The 15,894-nt window shown below is 44.0% G+C and overlaps 1 protein-coding gene across 2 annotated transcripts in view; it reads left to right on the top strand.

Annotated features, from left to right (window-relative positions):
- The window catches only part of EML1 (EMAP like 1), a 163,912-nt gene that overhangs the window by 129,213 nt on the left and 18,805 nt on the right, over positions 1–15,894 (top strand). For both annotated transcript variants that reach the window (XM_032179899.2, XM_032179898.2), the window contains 4 exons: positions 1,432–1,557; positions 1,827–1,958; positions 5,056–5,123; positions 8,078–8,166. In XM_032179899.2, the coding sequence (XP_032035790.1) occupies positions 1,432–1,557; positions 1,827–1,958; positions 5,056–5,123; positions 8,078–8,166 (415 nt within the window). The remainder of the gene's footprint in view (positions 1–1,431; positions 1,558–1,826; positions 1,959–5,055; positions 5,124–8,077; positions 8,167–15,894) is intronic.

Here is a 15,894-nt window from a genome sequence, read left to right as displayed (position 1 = left end):
AACTGTAAAGAAAGCTCCAAAGCCCCATCTAATTTCATAAAAGCTATTCACTGTTTGTTAGTATCTGATTCCTCCTCATTAGCATGGGTCATCATCAGCTTGACTCAAATCTGTGCTAACAAGCCACACTGGAGAATGTGTGAGGGGAGGCTGCTTCTCTCCTGGAACGGGAGAGCCTAACAGCAACCCGCCAGGGTCAAGCTGCAGCATTTGTTCTTTTTATAGTACAAGAACTGTTTCTTCATCATAGCAAATTGTTCTTAATGGGTGTATTTTGCAATTCTGTCTCTTAACATTTAGATTATTCCATATGTTTATGTTGATTTTTAAACTGAACAGAGTGACATTGCCAAAGAACTTACCATTTTAAGTTGTGTTATGGCAGTGTTATGTTGTTGTTGTTATTATTAATATTATTATTATTATTATTTTGAGACAGGGTCTGGCTCTGTCACCCAGGCTGGAGTGCAGTGGCGTGATCTTCATCCTCTGCCTCCCAGGCTCAAGTGATTCTCCCACCTCAGCCTCTTGAGTAGCTGGGACTATACACACCACCATACCCAGCTAATTTTTTTTTTCTATTTTTGGTAGAAATGGAGTCTCGCTATATTGCCCAGGCTGGTCTGGAACTCCTGGGCTCAAGCAATCCACCCACCTTGTCCCCCCAAAGTGCTGGGATTACAGATGTGAGCTACCACGCCTGGCCTATGTTATTCTTTGCTTTCCGAATTGTATCTACTGTTGCTATCAGAAATTGTAAAAAGTAAAGAGAAAACTAACCAGTAGCATTCCTTATGTTTAAATTTTGTTAAGGAAAATGCTTTTTCTTAACCTCATTCTTGCTGATGCTTCTAAGATATATAAAGATATATAAAATGTTTGTAGTTTAAAAGTAAGGCTTAGGGTTTTGATCATTCACTCAACAGTTGGCTGTGGTATCTGTTTTTTTGAGATGGAGTTTTGCTCTTGTCACCCAGGCTGGAGTGTCATGGCGTGATCTCGGCTCACTGCAACCTCCACCTCCTGGGTTCAAGTGATTCTCCTGCCTCAGCCTCCCAAGTAGCTTGGATTACAGCCACCCACCACTACGCCCAGCTAATTTTTGTATTTTTAGTAGAGACGGGGTTTCATCATGTTGGCCAGGCTGGTCTCCAACTCCTGACCTCAGGTGATCTGCCTGCCTTGGCCTCCCAACGTGCTGGGATTACAGGCGTCAGCCACTGCACCTGGCCAGCTGTGGTATCTATCTATGTGAAACTCTCCGTATGTATGTGTATACAACATATATATTTGAATGTACATTATATGTATATACATATGTGTATATAAAACTGTTATAGGGACTATCATTATGATAAGTGTTTTGAATTACCGAACTAACAACTGAATGAAATTGTACATCTTTTCTTTTCATATGACTTTTCAATGCAGATTCCAGAACAGTTTGGTCCAATACGGACAGTGGCTGAGGGGAAAGGCGATGTGATCTTGATTGGCACAACTCGAAACTTTGTCCTGCAGGGCACTCTGTCAGGGGACTTCACACCCATTACTCAGGTACGATCCCGCTCAGCAGGCCCAGCAAACACTCTCATTTTGCATTCTATCAGACTCTAATCAAGCATTACAATCAGGTGCTCATTACTGTGCTTTATACTGCAATAACCTTCCTCCACCCCAGAGTGTCAGTGGCTGCCGGAAGATGGGAGGAGACTGTTGAAAGCAGTTATGAAGTCAGCATGAAGGCTCGGTTCCTCATCCCTTACGGCTCCTGAGTGCGGACTGTAGTATCTCAGAGCGCTTCTGTTTGTCTTGGTTATTTGTAGGGTCACACTGATGAGCTCTGGGGACTGGCCATCCATGCCTCAAAACCTCAGTTCTTGACCTGTGGGCATGACAAGCATGCCACTCTCTGGGACGCTGTGGGTCACCGTCCCGTCTGGGACAAAATAATAGAGGTAAACGTGCACATTACATTTCCATTTTTCTTACAGAAATTCATCTGGAACATGTTTATTTATTTTTTACATGAAATCAACAGTGATATAAAGTTGTCCCAAAGCAAATGTTATTTATCTATTTAGAGTTGCCTTAACATTGCAATTGAATTTAACAGTGTTACTTTTAACATTGCCTCAAGTGGCCTCAGCCTGTAATTTTGAAGTTTACTGTTGAAATTTTCTGACAAGTTGTTCTGTCTGAGCTCATTGTCAGATTTTCCAAGTACAGTCTCTCAACCATCTTAAGAGCTGAAAAATACTTGTTATGAGCCTACATTCTATTTACAGTGTACCCTTTGAATGGGAATTTACAAGCTGTACTAAACACACGATTGAATATATCTCTACATTTTGAGTTTGATGGTAAAGTGAACTTTCGTTTGAAAGTCAGCTGGGCACGGTGGCACACGCCTGTAATCCCAGCACTTTGGGAGGCCAAGGCAGGCGGATCACCTGAGGTTGGGAGCTCGAGACCAGCCTGACCAACATGGAGAAACCCCATTTCTACTAAAAATACAAAATTAGCCGGGCATGGTGGTGCATGCCTGTAGTCCCAGCTCCTTGGGAGGCTGAGGCAGGAGAATTGCTTGAACCCGGAAGGTGGAGGTTGCAGTGAGCCAAGATCATGCCATTGCACTCCAGCCTGGGCAACAAGAGTGAAATTCTGTCTCAAAAAAAAAAAAAAAAAGTCAACATCTCTGTGAATTTTGCAAAAGAAACTCTGATGACCTGTCAGAGTGTTGAAATGCCCTTTCCCCATGTATATTACTTGAGCACTGACTGCATGCCAAGCACTGTGCGTGTATTATCCTTAATCCCCGTAGCAACTCTGCAGGTGTTTTTTTTAACTCTGATTTTATTGATTAGGAAATTGAGGTGTAGAGAAGTTAAATAACTTGCCAAGGTCACTAAGTTAGTGAGTGACCTAGCCAGTGTTAGGACCCCTCTCAGTCTGACTCCTAAACTCTGGTTCTTTCCACTGCATTGCACTGCAGCGAATCAGAAGCTCATTCTCTGTTGCCGGTGCCCTAATGATCTGTGCCATCCCATTGCACAGAGGAAATAGCCCTTCTGTAAACCAACACATCATACTTTCATCCCCCATAGAGTTACTGGCATGTCCCAGGTGCTAGGTCCAAGTTTTGGCTCCCTTCCCTTCATTTTCACTGAAGGGGTGCTGGTCACTGGTGGCCAGCTGAGCTGTGAGGTGGAAGGGCCCAAGGGGCAGGCACTGCCACTCAGAGAGCAGGTGTGGCCCACGATGGCAGGAAGGGGCTAAAGGAAACAGTGTTGTATGTTCTACCTATGCCCTGGTGGTCCAGGAGGGCTGAAGGCAATGACAGCTCCTTTACCAGGCTGTTAACCATTTAGCCTAACATAAGGGTCGGAGCTCTAAACTGGAAGCCAGGGAACTGCAATGAAGTTCTGGCTCCTCTGCCTACTGGCCTTGTGACCCTGGACATCTGTAACTCAGTGTCCACATCTCAAAATTGTTACGAGGCCCAGATGAATGACACAGACAGAAGTGCTTTGTAAATGGTAAAGCTTCAAGTGAACACGATTTCTGTTTGTATATTAATGGCAGCTCTGAGCTTAATTACAGCTCCCACTGTAGAAAGAAAGCATTGAAATAATGTAATCATATATCAAGTTTCTTTCTCTTGGTTTTTTAGATTATCCAGTGGATCTCAGGGCATCCTGTTTTCCCTCCTAGATTCCCATTGCTACTTTTCTTCCTGATCTTCCTTAATCTCTTCTGTCTTCATCCTAAACACTCCTGCCAAGTGCGCTTTATCTAAAACACATATTCAATCATGTCACTCTTTTTATTGAAAGGACAAGACCATTCAAAGTGTTCTTATTTCCTAGTGATCAAAGTCCTTACCATGGCAGTGATATCACTAGTGTCATATACTCTGTGCTGTAAGCCCATTGACCTATCTGCCATTCCTCAAATATGCCCAGAGCTGTGTTGCTTCCATCACTTTTATTATATTATTGCCCCCTTCACCATGGTCCAAAAAACGACTGGAGTGGCCACATCTCACCTTCACCAGTGATCATTCTTCCTCTCCTGGGAGGCCCAAGTCCAGTCGTCTGCCCTGCGAAGCCTTGGCCCAGCTTCCCAGTGTCACCTCATCCCTCCCTCCGCTGTGATTCCACGGCACCTTGATTTGTATCTCTTTCATGGATCATTCCATCTTGTATCTGAGTTAGTGACAACTGTGTGTGTGTTCCACTGGATCAAAACCTAGAACATGCCTTGCTCATCTTGTGATCCTTCCAGGCCTCCATAGTGTTTTGCATCCAGTGGGCACTCACCCAGTCTCCATGTCATGGAGTTGGGTGCCGTGGTTGTCTTTCCGGAGCAATCAGGTACACTATTCGATGAGCTTACCACTCAGCACAGGGAGTCAACTGAAGGGGCTGCGTTCTATAAGCTGTGACTTTGTAGAAGGGCATTTGCCTGTCTTTCATCAGATTACTGTAGATATGAGGGGATATAAGACAAAAAGGGAAAAATCCTAAAAGGATAGAAATTTAGGTCAGGCTCAATGGCTTACACCTATAATCCCAGGACTTTGGGAGGCAGAGGCAGGAGGATCACTTGAGCCCAGGAGTTCGAGACCAGCCTGGGCAGCATAGGAAGAGTCCATCTCTACAAAATAAAAAATAAAAAAATTAGCCAGGTGTGGTGACAGACACCTGTAGTCCCAGCTGCTTCAGAGGCTGAGCCAGGAGTTTCACTTGTGCCTGGGAGGTCAAGGCTGCAATAAGTCATGATTGTGCCATTGCACTCCAGCCTGTGCAGTAGAGTGAGATCCTGCCTCAAAAGAGGGTGGGGGTGGGTAGAAATTTAGCATTATTGAAACACAGCATTCATTCAAGTAGGAAAACATTTTTCTCTAGAAAAGAGACTTTTCAAATAGAGCCATATAGCCCTAAGGAATTAGAAGTGTGAGCATTTGTGCACGCACGCACGTGTGCGTGTGTGTGTTTTATGCTATAGTGTTCTATCTGTTCATCAATTTACACTTCCTTTAAAATATTTTAGGATCCAGCTCAGTCTTCTGGTTTTCATCCTTCAGGGTCTGTGGTTGCAGTCGGAACACTCACTGGGAGGTAAGTCCATGCCAGCAGGGCTTGTGCTTGCAAAGCTCATGGAAAAGAGGCCTGTTGTTTCTATTTCCCCAGAAACGGGCCCCCGTTCAGCTCTTGGCTGCATGTTCGCAGCTTCTAATGACTTACCAAGAATTAAGTTAAAAGCAAAACTTGAAACAGTGGCCCATTACATTTTCAGCCTTGGGGAAATCTGAGGAAAGCTGTAGACCCTCTCTCCTGGAAAAGGACCCTCTACCTCCACTAGACACACACACTTTTTTTGTTTGTTTTTTGAGACAGGTCTCACCCTGTCACCCAGACTGGAGTACAGTGGCACAATCACAGCTTACTGCAGCCTCCAGGGCTTAAGTGATCCTCCCACCTCAGCCTCCCAAGTAGCTGGGACTACAGGCATGCACTGCCATGCTCAACTAATATTCTATCTTTTGTAGAGACACAGGTCTCACTGTGTTGCCCAGGCTGGTCTTGAACTCTGGTTCAAGCAGTCCTCCCACCTCGGTCTCCCAAAGTGCTGAGATCACAGGGATGAGCCACCACACCCAGCCACACACACGTTTTGCCTATAATCTCAGAGGATTTGTGGAGCTTCTCAAGCCCTGATCTTGAGGCTGTGGGAGGAGCCTTGATTTTGGAATGAAGCAAGAAGACATTTCAAAGAGCTGAGCATTTAAAAATGCCTTTTCTACTCCTGGTCACAGTGGCTCACACTTGTAATCCCAACCCTTTGAGAGGCCTAGGCAGGAAGATCGTTTGAGGCTAGGAGTTCAAGACCAGCCTGGGCAACATAGCAAGACCCTATCTCTAGAAAAAATTTAAAATTGAGCTGGATATGGTGGTCCACATCTGTATTAGCTACTCAGGAGGCTAAGGCAGGGGGATCTCTTAAGATCAGGAGATCGAGGCTGCGTCGCACTATGATTGCACCACTGTACCCTCGCCTAAGCCACAGAGCGAGACCCCATCTCTAAAAAAAAATTAAAAATAGAAAATAAATGCTTTTTCTAGCTGCCCTTTCAAAATTTTAGGAACTGCCCAGACCCTGAGCCTCATATTCCAATTGAGTTAATACCTATTCACCTGGCACCTCCTACACACCGGATGGTGGGTCTGTGTTTGCAGCTCAGCTTTGCCACTTAGCAGCAGTGTCTTTGAGCCAGTTACATAAGCTCTCCGAATTTGTTTCTTTTTCTGTAAATTGTGATATTCCCTGCCTGGCTGTGTTGCACTGAGGATCAAAGGAGACAGTGCACACAGCACCTGCCAGGGCTGCCCATCCGGCACTGCAGGGGTTATTATTATCATTGCTTTCCGGGTTTTGATTGAACATTTATGCTGCTCATTGTACTGTATACATTTACTGTGGTTTCAGTCAAATATTTTTCCTCCCACCCTTCCTCTCTAAAAAGTGTAGCACGTATATTCTGTTGCTATGACTGCAGAGCCTGTATGGATAAAGAAAGGGGTAGCCCTTTGTAGGTCATAGGTAGCAATATATTAAGTATTGGGCTCCACATAGCCAACAGCATTCTTCATGAAAACGTTTGTATAGCCATACACACGCACACAGACATACACACACACACACACACACACACACACACACACACACCACCTCTCATTTGACTCGCTTTGAGACAGCTAAAGCTTCTAACTCATCAGGCTCCCACCTTCTGATGACTGGCCTCCCAATAAGCTGACAGATGCCAGCATGCCTACTGTGCGTGTGGGACATGGTGACAGTGCTCAGAATCACAGTGGTGATTCTCCTCCCGTGGTGGAGGAGACGGATCAGGTCACCTAATCCAGCCCCTCATCTGTACCTCTTGCCACTCAGGTCCTAGGTTGGGCTTAGCTCCCAATGCTGTTGATTTAACAGGACACTTCAAAGCCATGTTCTAATCAGTCCCAGCGTCTATTAAGGTTAAATAGCACATTAAAGGTAAATAGTTGTTGAAGATGCAAGAAATCGGCACTGAGAAGCAAAATCCACATTTCTGGGGGGCAGGACATCTGACAATGCATGGCTAGCGGGGCTCCTGTGGAAGACAAGGGATACTCACTCTGCATCACTGGACATGCTGATGGGATGTCCTCACGAAGGTTAGAAACTGCAGCAACAGCTTATCCATTTATCCTTATCCACGTATCCATTTATCCGCATTCCATTTATCCTTAAAACACCAGGGGCTCACCACCACCCCTTGAGAATATAACAGGCAGGAGAGTTCAGTCATTCTGATGTTAACACACATTTAATGGGTACTGTGTGCTTATCAGAGGATACAAAGCACTTCCACGTCCATTATCATTCGACTTTAATATTGAGCCTGCGAAGTGGACCTGGGCTCCTCTCCCCAACTCACCACTGAGGAAATGGCCCAGCGAGGTGAAGTCAGAAGACCAGTCCTCCACTCCGATTTCTCCCATTTGCTCTGTGCTTTCCCTCGCCCTGTTGGTTGCAGGGTGGCATCCCCATAAGGCCTGTCCTCTCGGCCTGCTCTGTCTGCAGCACCACCGGGAACACCACCACCCCGGAGTTGTCCCAGCCCCATCCTCCTGCATGGTCCTGCTTCGCCCTGGAAACCTGGGTGAGCTCTTGCAGGTGGTCCTTCATGGCTTCCCCTCACCATATGCCCTGGCACTAGGTATTGGCATCTTCCCTGCCCAGCGCTTTCTCTCCATGTGGAAATGACAAAGCACAAACACAGAGAAACCATGTCATAGTGTTGATAATGGCATAGTTTTGAATGCTAGCCAATATGCTGTTCCTTTCATTAGAAAATGCTTATATATAGGAAATTTTCTTTGAATAAAAGCTGGGAATAAGCTTTCTTATTAAGCAAATTCCGAGTATTAAGCTTTTATGATTAATAATTTTTATTCATCCCACTATTGTCATAATCTTCATTTTCTCATTAAACAACTTACTGTGCTTTTTCTCATGTTGATAACAGGTGGTTTGTGTTTGACACAGAAACAAAAGACTTGGTCACCGTTCACACAGATGGAAACGAACAGCTCTCTGTAATGCGATACTCACCAGGTTAGACTCCAAACCATTCACTACTTTATTTTTTTTAATCAACTTTTATTTTAAGTTCCGGAGTCCATGTGCAGGATGTGCTGGTTTGTTACATAGGTAAACGTGTGCCATGGTGGTTTAATGCACAGATCAACCCATCACCCACATATTAAGCCCAGCACCCGTTAGCTGTTGTTCCTGATGCTCTCCCTCCCCCTTGCCCCCCTCCAACAGGCCCCAATGTGTGTTGTTCCCCGCCCAGTGTGTCCACATGTTCTCATCATTCAGCTCCCACTTATAAGTGAGCGCATGTGGTATTTGGTTTTCTGTTCCTACAGTAGTATGCTGAGGATAACAGCTTCCAGCTCCATCCATATCCCCACAGAGGACACGGTCTTGTTCCTTTTTATGGCTGCTTAGTATTCCATGGTGTATATATACCACATTTTCTTCATCCAGTCTACTACTGATGGGCATTTGGGTTGATTCCATGTCTTTGCTATTGTATTCACTACTTTAAAATCACAACAGAATTGAGATTCTGTGTCAGTGTCTTTAAAGAAAAAATTTCACAAGCCTCCTCAGAGTGAAATTTAAATTAGACATGCACATAATTATGGCATTTAGGGTTCTTTTCCCTCCTTTGGGTCACTGTGCTTGTGTTATGGAAAATTTCAAACACAGACAAAATTAAACAGAATAGAATAATGAACCCCATGTACTCAACCGCCAGCTTCAATGATGATCAGCTCTCAGCCAGTTTCCTCCGTCTGTAGCCCCACCCACCACCCGCCTCCCATATTCTGAAGCAGTTCCCAGACAGCTCATCATTTCATCTGTTAATAATTGTATATATGCCAAAAAGATGAGGACTCTTTTTAACAGCTTTATTGAGGAGTAATTTACATACAATAATGAACCATTATAAATGTACAACTCGTTGATTCTTTATAAGCTTGTGGAGCTATGCAACAACCATCACTACAGTCCAGTTTTTGAACCTTTTCATCACCCAAAAAGTTTCCTCCATGCCCATTAGCAGTTCACTTCCACCCTCACCCCCAGTCCAAGGAAACTACTGATCTGTTTTCTGTTTCCAAAAATTGCTTTTTCTGGACATACCGTGTAAATGGATTCCTACAATATGTAGTTGGTTGCATCTGACTTCATTCACGTAGAATCATGTTTTTGAGATTAATCCATGTTATTGTGCACGGAGCAGTAGTATATTCCTTGTCATTGCTGGGTAGTTTTCCATTTTATGGATATATACCACATCTTGTTTATCCATGCATCAGTTAATGATGGATTTTTTTTTTTTTTTTGAGACAGAGCCTCGCTGCAACCTCTGCCTCCTGGGTTCAAGCGATTCTTCTGCCTCAGCCTCCCGAGTAGCTGGGATTACAGGTGCATGCCACCACACCTGGCTAATTTTTGTATTTTTAGTAGAGATGGGGTTTCGCCATATTGGCCAAGCTGTCTCGAACTCCTGACCTCAGGTGATCCACCCACCTCGGCCTCCCAAAGTGCCGGGATTACAGGCGTGAGCCACCGCACCCTGGCCTTATGGATTTAGATTGTTTCTGGTTTTTTATTATTATGAATAATGCTATGAACATTCATGTATATGCCTTTTTGTGTTTGTTTTCATTTCTCGAGTAAATTCTTAGGAGTGGAATTGACGGATTATATGGTAAACTTATGTTTAACATTTTATGAAACTGCCAGACTGCCTGTCCTGTTTTACATTCTCACCAGCCATGTGCTAGGGTTCTAGTATCATCACATCCTCCCAATACTTGTTATTGTCTTTTTGAGTATAGTTATTCTAAAGAGGGTGTAATGGCATCTCATTGTGGTTTTAATTGGTGTTTCCCTAATGACTACTGATATTGAGCATTTTTTAATGTGCATATTAGTCATTCCAATATCTTCTTTGGTGAAATGTCTATTCAGATATTGCCAATTTTTAATTGGGCTATTTGTCTTACTGTTGAGTAGTAAGTTTTCTTTATGTATTCCATATATACAGTCTTTATCAGATAGATGATTTGCAAATATTTTTTCTGAATGTATGGCTTATCTTTTTTTTTTTTTTCTTTGAGACAACGTCTCGCTGTGTCACCCAGGCTGGAGTGCACTGGCACGATCATGGCTCATTGCAGCCTTGACCTCAGGTCCAAGCAATCCTCTCACCTCAGCCTCACAAGTAGCTGGGAACACAGGCACACACCACCACACCTGGCTAATTTTTGTATTTTTGTTAGAGACAGGGTTTCGCCATGTTGCCCAGGCTGGTCTTGAACTCCTGGGCCCAAGTGATCCGCCTGCCTCGGCCTCCCAAAACTGCTGGGATTATAGGTGTGAGCCACCATGCCCAGCCTTCGTTTTCTTAATGGGGTTTTTTAAAGCACAAAAGCTTTTAATTCTGATGAAGTTCGGTTTATCAATTTTTCCTTTTGTGGATCATACCTTTGGGGTCCTATCCAAGATCATGAATATTTCCTCGTATGCTTTCTTTTAGAAGAGTTGTTTTAGCCCTTACATTCAAGTCTATGATCCATTTGAGTTAATTACACAAGAGTTACAAGAGTACTCTAGACTTGTTTCTTGTGGATGGTGAGAGGGAAGAGCCTGTTTGCTCTGCATAGAGGTATCTAGTTGTCCCAGCACTTTTTGTTGAAAACACAGTCTTTCCCTGTTGAATTATCAATGACACTTTTGTCAAAAATCAATTGATCAAAAATGTAAAGGTTTACTTCCAGATACTCAGTTCTGTCCCCTTCACCTATGTTTATCCTTGAGCCGATAACCCACAGCCTTGATTACTATGACCTTCGAGGAAATTTTCAAATTGAGTAGTGTCACTGCTGCAAATTTGTTGTTTTTTTCAAAATAGTGTTGGCTATTTTAGGTTCCTACTATATATAAAATTTTATATAAATTTTAGGATCAGCTTGTCTTTTTTAATTATTTTGTTTTTTGAAATGTTTTTGTAGACACAGGGTCTTACTTTGTGGCCCAGGCTGGTCTCAAACTCCTGGCCTCCAGAGATCCTCTCACCTTGGCCTCCCAAAGTGTTGGGATTACAGGTGTGAGGCACCACACTAGGCCAGCTTGTCAATTTCTAACTTTGAAAAGCCTGTTAGGATTGTAAGAGGGATTATGTTTAATTTACAGATCAATATGGGGGAAATTGCCACCTGGACAATAGTGACTCTTCTCATCATGAGCAAAGAATGTCTCTCCATTTATTTAGGTCTTTACTTTTTCTCAGCAATGCTTTATAGTTGTTGATGTACAAGCTTGCACTTCCTTTGTTAAATTTATTCCAAAGTAAGCTTTTTTTATGCCATTGTGAATGGAATTGTTTTCTGAATTTTATTTTCAGTTGGTTGGCTGCTAGTATGTAAAAATAGGATTGAATTTTGCACATAGATCTTATATCCTATGACCTTTCTAAACTTCTTTGATTAGTTTTAGTATAATAGTCCCTCCTAATCCACAGGTGCTACCTTCCAAGACCCCACACAGGTGCCTGAAACTATGGATAACACCAAACACTAAGTGTACTATGTTTCTTCCTATACATACATGCCTATGGCAAAGTTAAATGTATAAATCAGGTACAGTAAGAGATTAACAACAATAATAATAAAGTAGAACAATATAACAATATATTGTAATAAGAGTTATGTGAATATGGTTTCTCTTTCAGAATACTGTATTATACGTAATATTTGCAGACCACAATTGACCACAGGTTACTGAAACCGCAGAAAGTTGTTTCAGTATTATATTAATATCACTACATTAATTTTCCTCTTTTTCTGAGGAGAAAAAGCATTCAGTCTTTCATCATGAGGGATAAAGATGCCCTTTATCATAGTGAGAAAGTTCCCTTCTATTTCTAATTTGTTTGGAGGTTTTAGCATGAATGGGTTTGGAGTTTATCAGATGCTTTTTCTGCATCTGTTGGGATTATTATGTGGGTTTCATCCTTCATCTTATTAATATCACTACATTTTATTAATTTTCAGATGTTAAACCAGCTTCACATTCCTGTGATAAATTCCACTTAATCATGGTGTATAATCTCTTTTACATGTGTTTGCTAGTATTCTATTAAGGATTTTTGCCTCCATGTTTCTAAGGGATATTGGTGTATAGTTTTCTTTTCTTGTGGCATCTTTGTCTGTCTCAGCTATGAGAGTACTGCCGGCCTTACAGAGTAAATTAGGAAGTGTTCTCTCCTCTGTTTTCTGAAAGAGTTTGTGAAAAGTTGGTTTTATATTAAATATTTGACAGAATCTATGTGAATTTGGTGAAACCATCTGGGCTTTTCTTTGTGGGAAGGTTTTTAATTACTAATTCAATTTCTTTACTTCTCACAAGTCTATTCAGATTTCTCTTTTCTTTCTTTTCTTTTTTTTTTTTTTTTCGCTCTGTCACCTAGGCTGGTGTACACTAGCACAAACACGGCTCACTGCAGCCCTGACCTCCTGGGCTCAAGTGATTCTGCCACCTCAGCCTCCCAAGTAGCTGGGACTGCAGGCAGGCACCACCACACCCAGGTAATTTTTTTAGAGACAGGGTATTCCTATGTCTCTAAACTGAAACTCCTGGGCTCAAGCAGTCTTCCTGCCTCAGCCTCCCAAAGTGGGATTACAGGCAGGAGCCACCAAATTTCTCTTTTAAACTCTATTTTTGCTTCATGTAGTTTGAATGAATGATTGGGCAGAGGTTATGCACAAATAAATTAAGACAGTAAGGCTCCATCCTCTGCCAGTGGCTCTGTGGGCAGGTAGAAGGGCATGTTCAAAGTTCAGGCCGTTTCCATGTCCGCCTGGCTTTTACTTTCCACTCGCCCTTTTACATCTCCCCTATGCACATGTGCAGACTCAGATGGGCCAGAAGGGTGTCTGAATAGCCAGGATCCTTTCCTGCCTCCACTGTGCACGCACCAGCCTCCCGTCAGCCAGGAATGCGCTCAGCCATACAATAACCATAACCCCAGGCGAGTAGAAACCTTGGCCCTCCCACTCGACTGCCCTAGAGATGGTCACTTCCGTCCCAGTGCTACTCTTGCCCAGGGCTCCATATGGAGTGAGCCCCTTTACCACAGCTGCATGGTCCTCAGAGCCTGCTCTTCCCTGCCAGGACCCCTGTGCTGGCCCAGCTGCTGTGAAGGAGTGAGGGCAGCCCAGGGAAGAACGTGATGGATTCACCCTGTTTTTACCTGAAGTTGAGAAGGTTTTCAAACATAAACACTTCTCAGATTTTCATGTCTTTGTTCAATTTACAGAGTCCGGAGATGGTTGTTTTTGTCAGTTTTATAGAATTTCATAATTGCTTTATAGGGAGAGGATTGGCCAACCTTCTCATTTGACCACAGCTGGAAGAATTGCCCTCTTATTTTTTGTGTTTTTGGGTTTTTTTTTTCTTTTTTTGAGTTGGAGTCTTGCACTGTTGCTCAGGCTGGAGTGCAGTGGCACGATTTCAGCTCACTGTAACCTCTGCCTCCCGGGTTCAAGCAATTCTCTTGCCTCAGCCTCCTGAGTAGCAGAGACTACAGGCTTACGTCACCACGCCTGGCTAATTTTTGTATTTTTAGTAGAGACAGGGTTTTGCCAGATTGGCCAGGCTGGTCTCAAACTCCTGGCCTCAAGTGATCTGCCCGCCTCGGCCTCCCAAAGTGCTGCAATTACAGGCATGAGCCACTGCCCCCGGCAGCTCTCATTGTTTTTAATGGCTGTTTTTTATTGTTAGAGATGAGGTCTCACTATGTTGCAGGCTGGAGTGCAGTGGGTACTCACAGGTGTGATCACAGTACACTACAGCCTCAGCCCCTTGAATAGGTGTGTGCCACTGCACCCAGCTCTGCCTTTTTTTTCTTAGACAGAGTCTCACTCTGTCACCCAGGTTGGAGTACAGTGGCGTGATCTTGGCTCACTGCAACCTCTATCCCTCAAGCTCAAGCAATCCTCCCACCTCAGCCTCCCAAGTAGCTGGGACTACAGGCATGCACCACCACACCTGGCTAATTTTTTGTATTTTTAGTAGAGATGAGGTTTTACCATGTTGCCCAGGCTGGTCTGGAACTCCTGAACTCAAGGAATCCACCTGTCCTTGGCCTTCCAAAGTGCTGGGATTACAGGCGTGAGCTACAGCACAGACCTGCTCTCTTATTTTTAATATAACCACAGTATCATTGTCTCCTCCCCAACCCAAATCAGCATTGATGTCTTAATATCATCAGATGGCCAGTTGCATGTTCAAATTTTCAATTTACATTTTTTTAACAATTTGTTTAAACCAGGAAGCAAAAAAAGGCCCACACAATGGTAGTTGGTTGATATGACTTATTAGTTTCTGTTAATCCATAGGTGTTCTCTCTCTCCCTCTATTACAGTAAATTTGTTGATGAAACTGGCTCATTTGTCCTGTAGCATTTTCCACACTGGATTTTGCTGAATGCATCTTTGTGGTGGTGTTTCACGTGTTCCTCTGTCCCCTGTATTTCCCATAAAGTGATTTCTGGATATTGAGGCTTGGTCATATTCAGGCTCTATGTGTGTTGCTGTATTTTTCCTTTAGGAGGCACATAATGGGTTTTTCTCACTTTTTGTGACATTAGTAGCTGTTGATACCCAGTGCCTAGATCCATAAAGGTTGCCAACTATTGATTTCCAATGTTAGCTTTTCTTCTTCATTTATTAGATATAGTACTTCTATGAAGAGAAACTTTCCTTCATCTACTATGTTGGTACCCAGTGGTAGAGTTCATATAGGAAAGTCAGAATTAATGCTTGATTTCATTCACCTTATTTTCCAGTTTCTGAGATAATGCATTTGCTTTCTGCTCCTCTAACAGTCACCAATCAGTGGTGGTGGTAGTGGGTGGTGGTGGTTGTAGTGGTGGTGGTGGTGGGTGGGTGGTGGTGGTGGTAGTGGTGGTGGTGGTAGTGGTGGTGGTATTGGTGGTGGTGGTGGTATGTTGGTGTTGGTGATGGTGGTGGTGGTGATGGTGGTGGTGTTTGTGATGGTGGTGGTAGTGGTGATGTGGTGGTGGTGATGGTGGTGGTGATGGTGGTGACAATGGTGGTGGTGACGGTGATAGTGGTAGCGATTATGGTGGAAGTGGTGGTGATGATGTTGATGCTGGTGGTAATGGTGATGATGGTGGTGGTAAATGGTGATGGTGGTGGTGATAATGGTGGTGATGGTGGTGATCATCCTGGTGATAGTGATAGTGGTGATGGTAGTGGTGATGGTGGTGGTGCTGGCAGTCATGGTGGTGACAGTGGTGGTGATGATGACAGTGGTGATGGTGGTGGTGGTGATGGTGGTGATGGTGTGGTGGTGGTGGTGGTGATGCTGGTGGTGGTGGTGATGCTGTTGGTGATGGTGATGGCAGTGGTGATGGTGGTGATGCTGGCAGTGGTGGTGGTGGTGATGGTGGCAGTGGTGATGGTGATGCTGGCAGTGGTGGTGGTGATGGTGGTGATGGTGGTGGTGGTGATGGTAGTAATGCTGGTGGTGGTGATGGTGATGGTGGTGGTGATGGTGTTGCTGATGGTGGTGATGGTGGTGGTGATGTCAGTGGTGATGATGGTGATGGTGGTGGTGGTGGTGGTGGTGGTGGTGGTGGTGGTGGTGGTGGTGGTGGTGGTGGTGGTGGTGGTGGTGGTGGTGGTGGTGGTGGTGGTGGTGGTGGTGGTGGTGGTGGTGGTGGTGGTGGTGGTGGTG

Source organism: Hylobates moloch, unplaced genomic scaffold, assembly GCF_009828535.3.
Source record: "Hylobates moloch isolate HMO894 unplaced genomic scaffold, HMol_V3 SCAFFOLD_16, whole genome shotgun sequence".
NCBI lineage: Eukaryota > Metazoa > Chordata > Mammalia > Primates > Hylobatidae > Hylobates > Hylobates moloch.
This window is presented reverse-complemented; position numbering and strand designations above follow the sequence as displayed.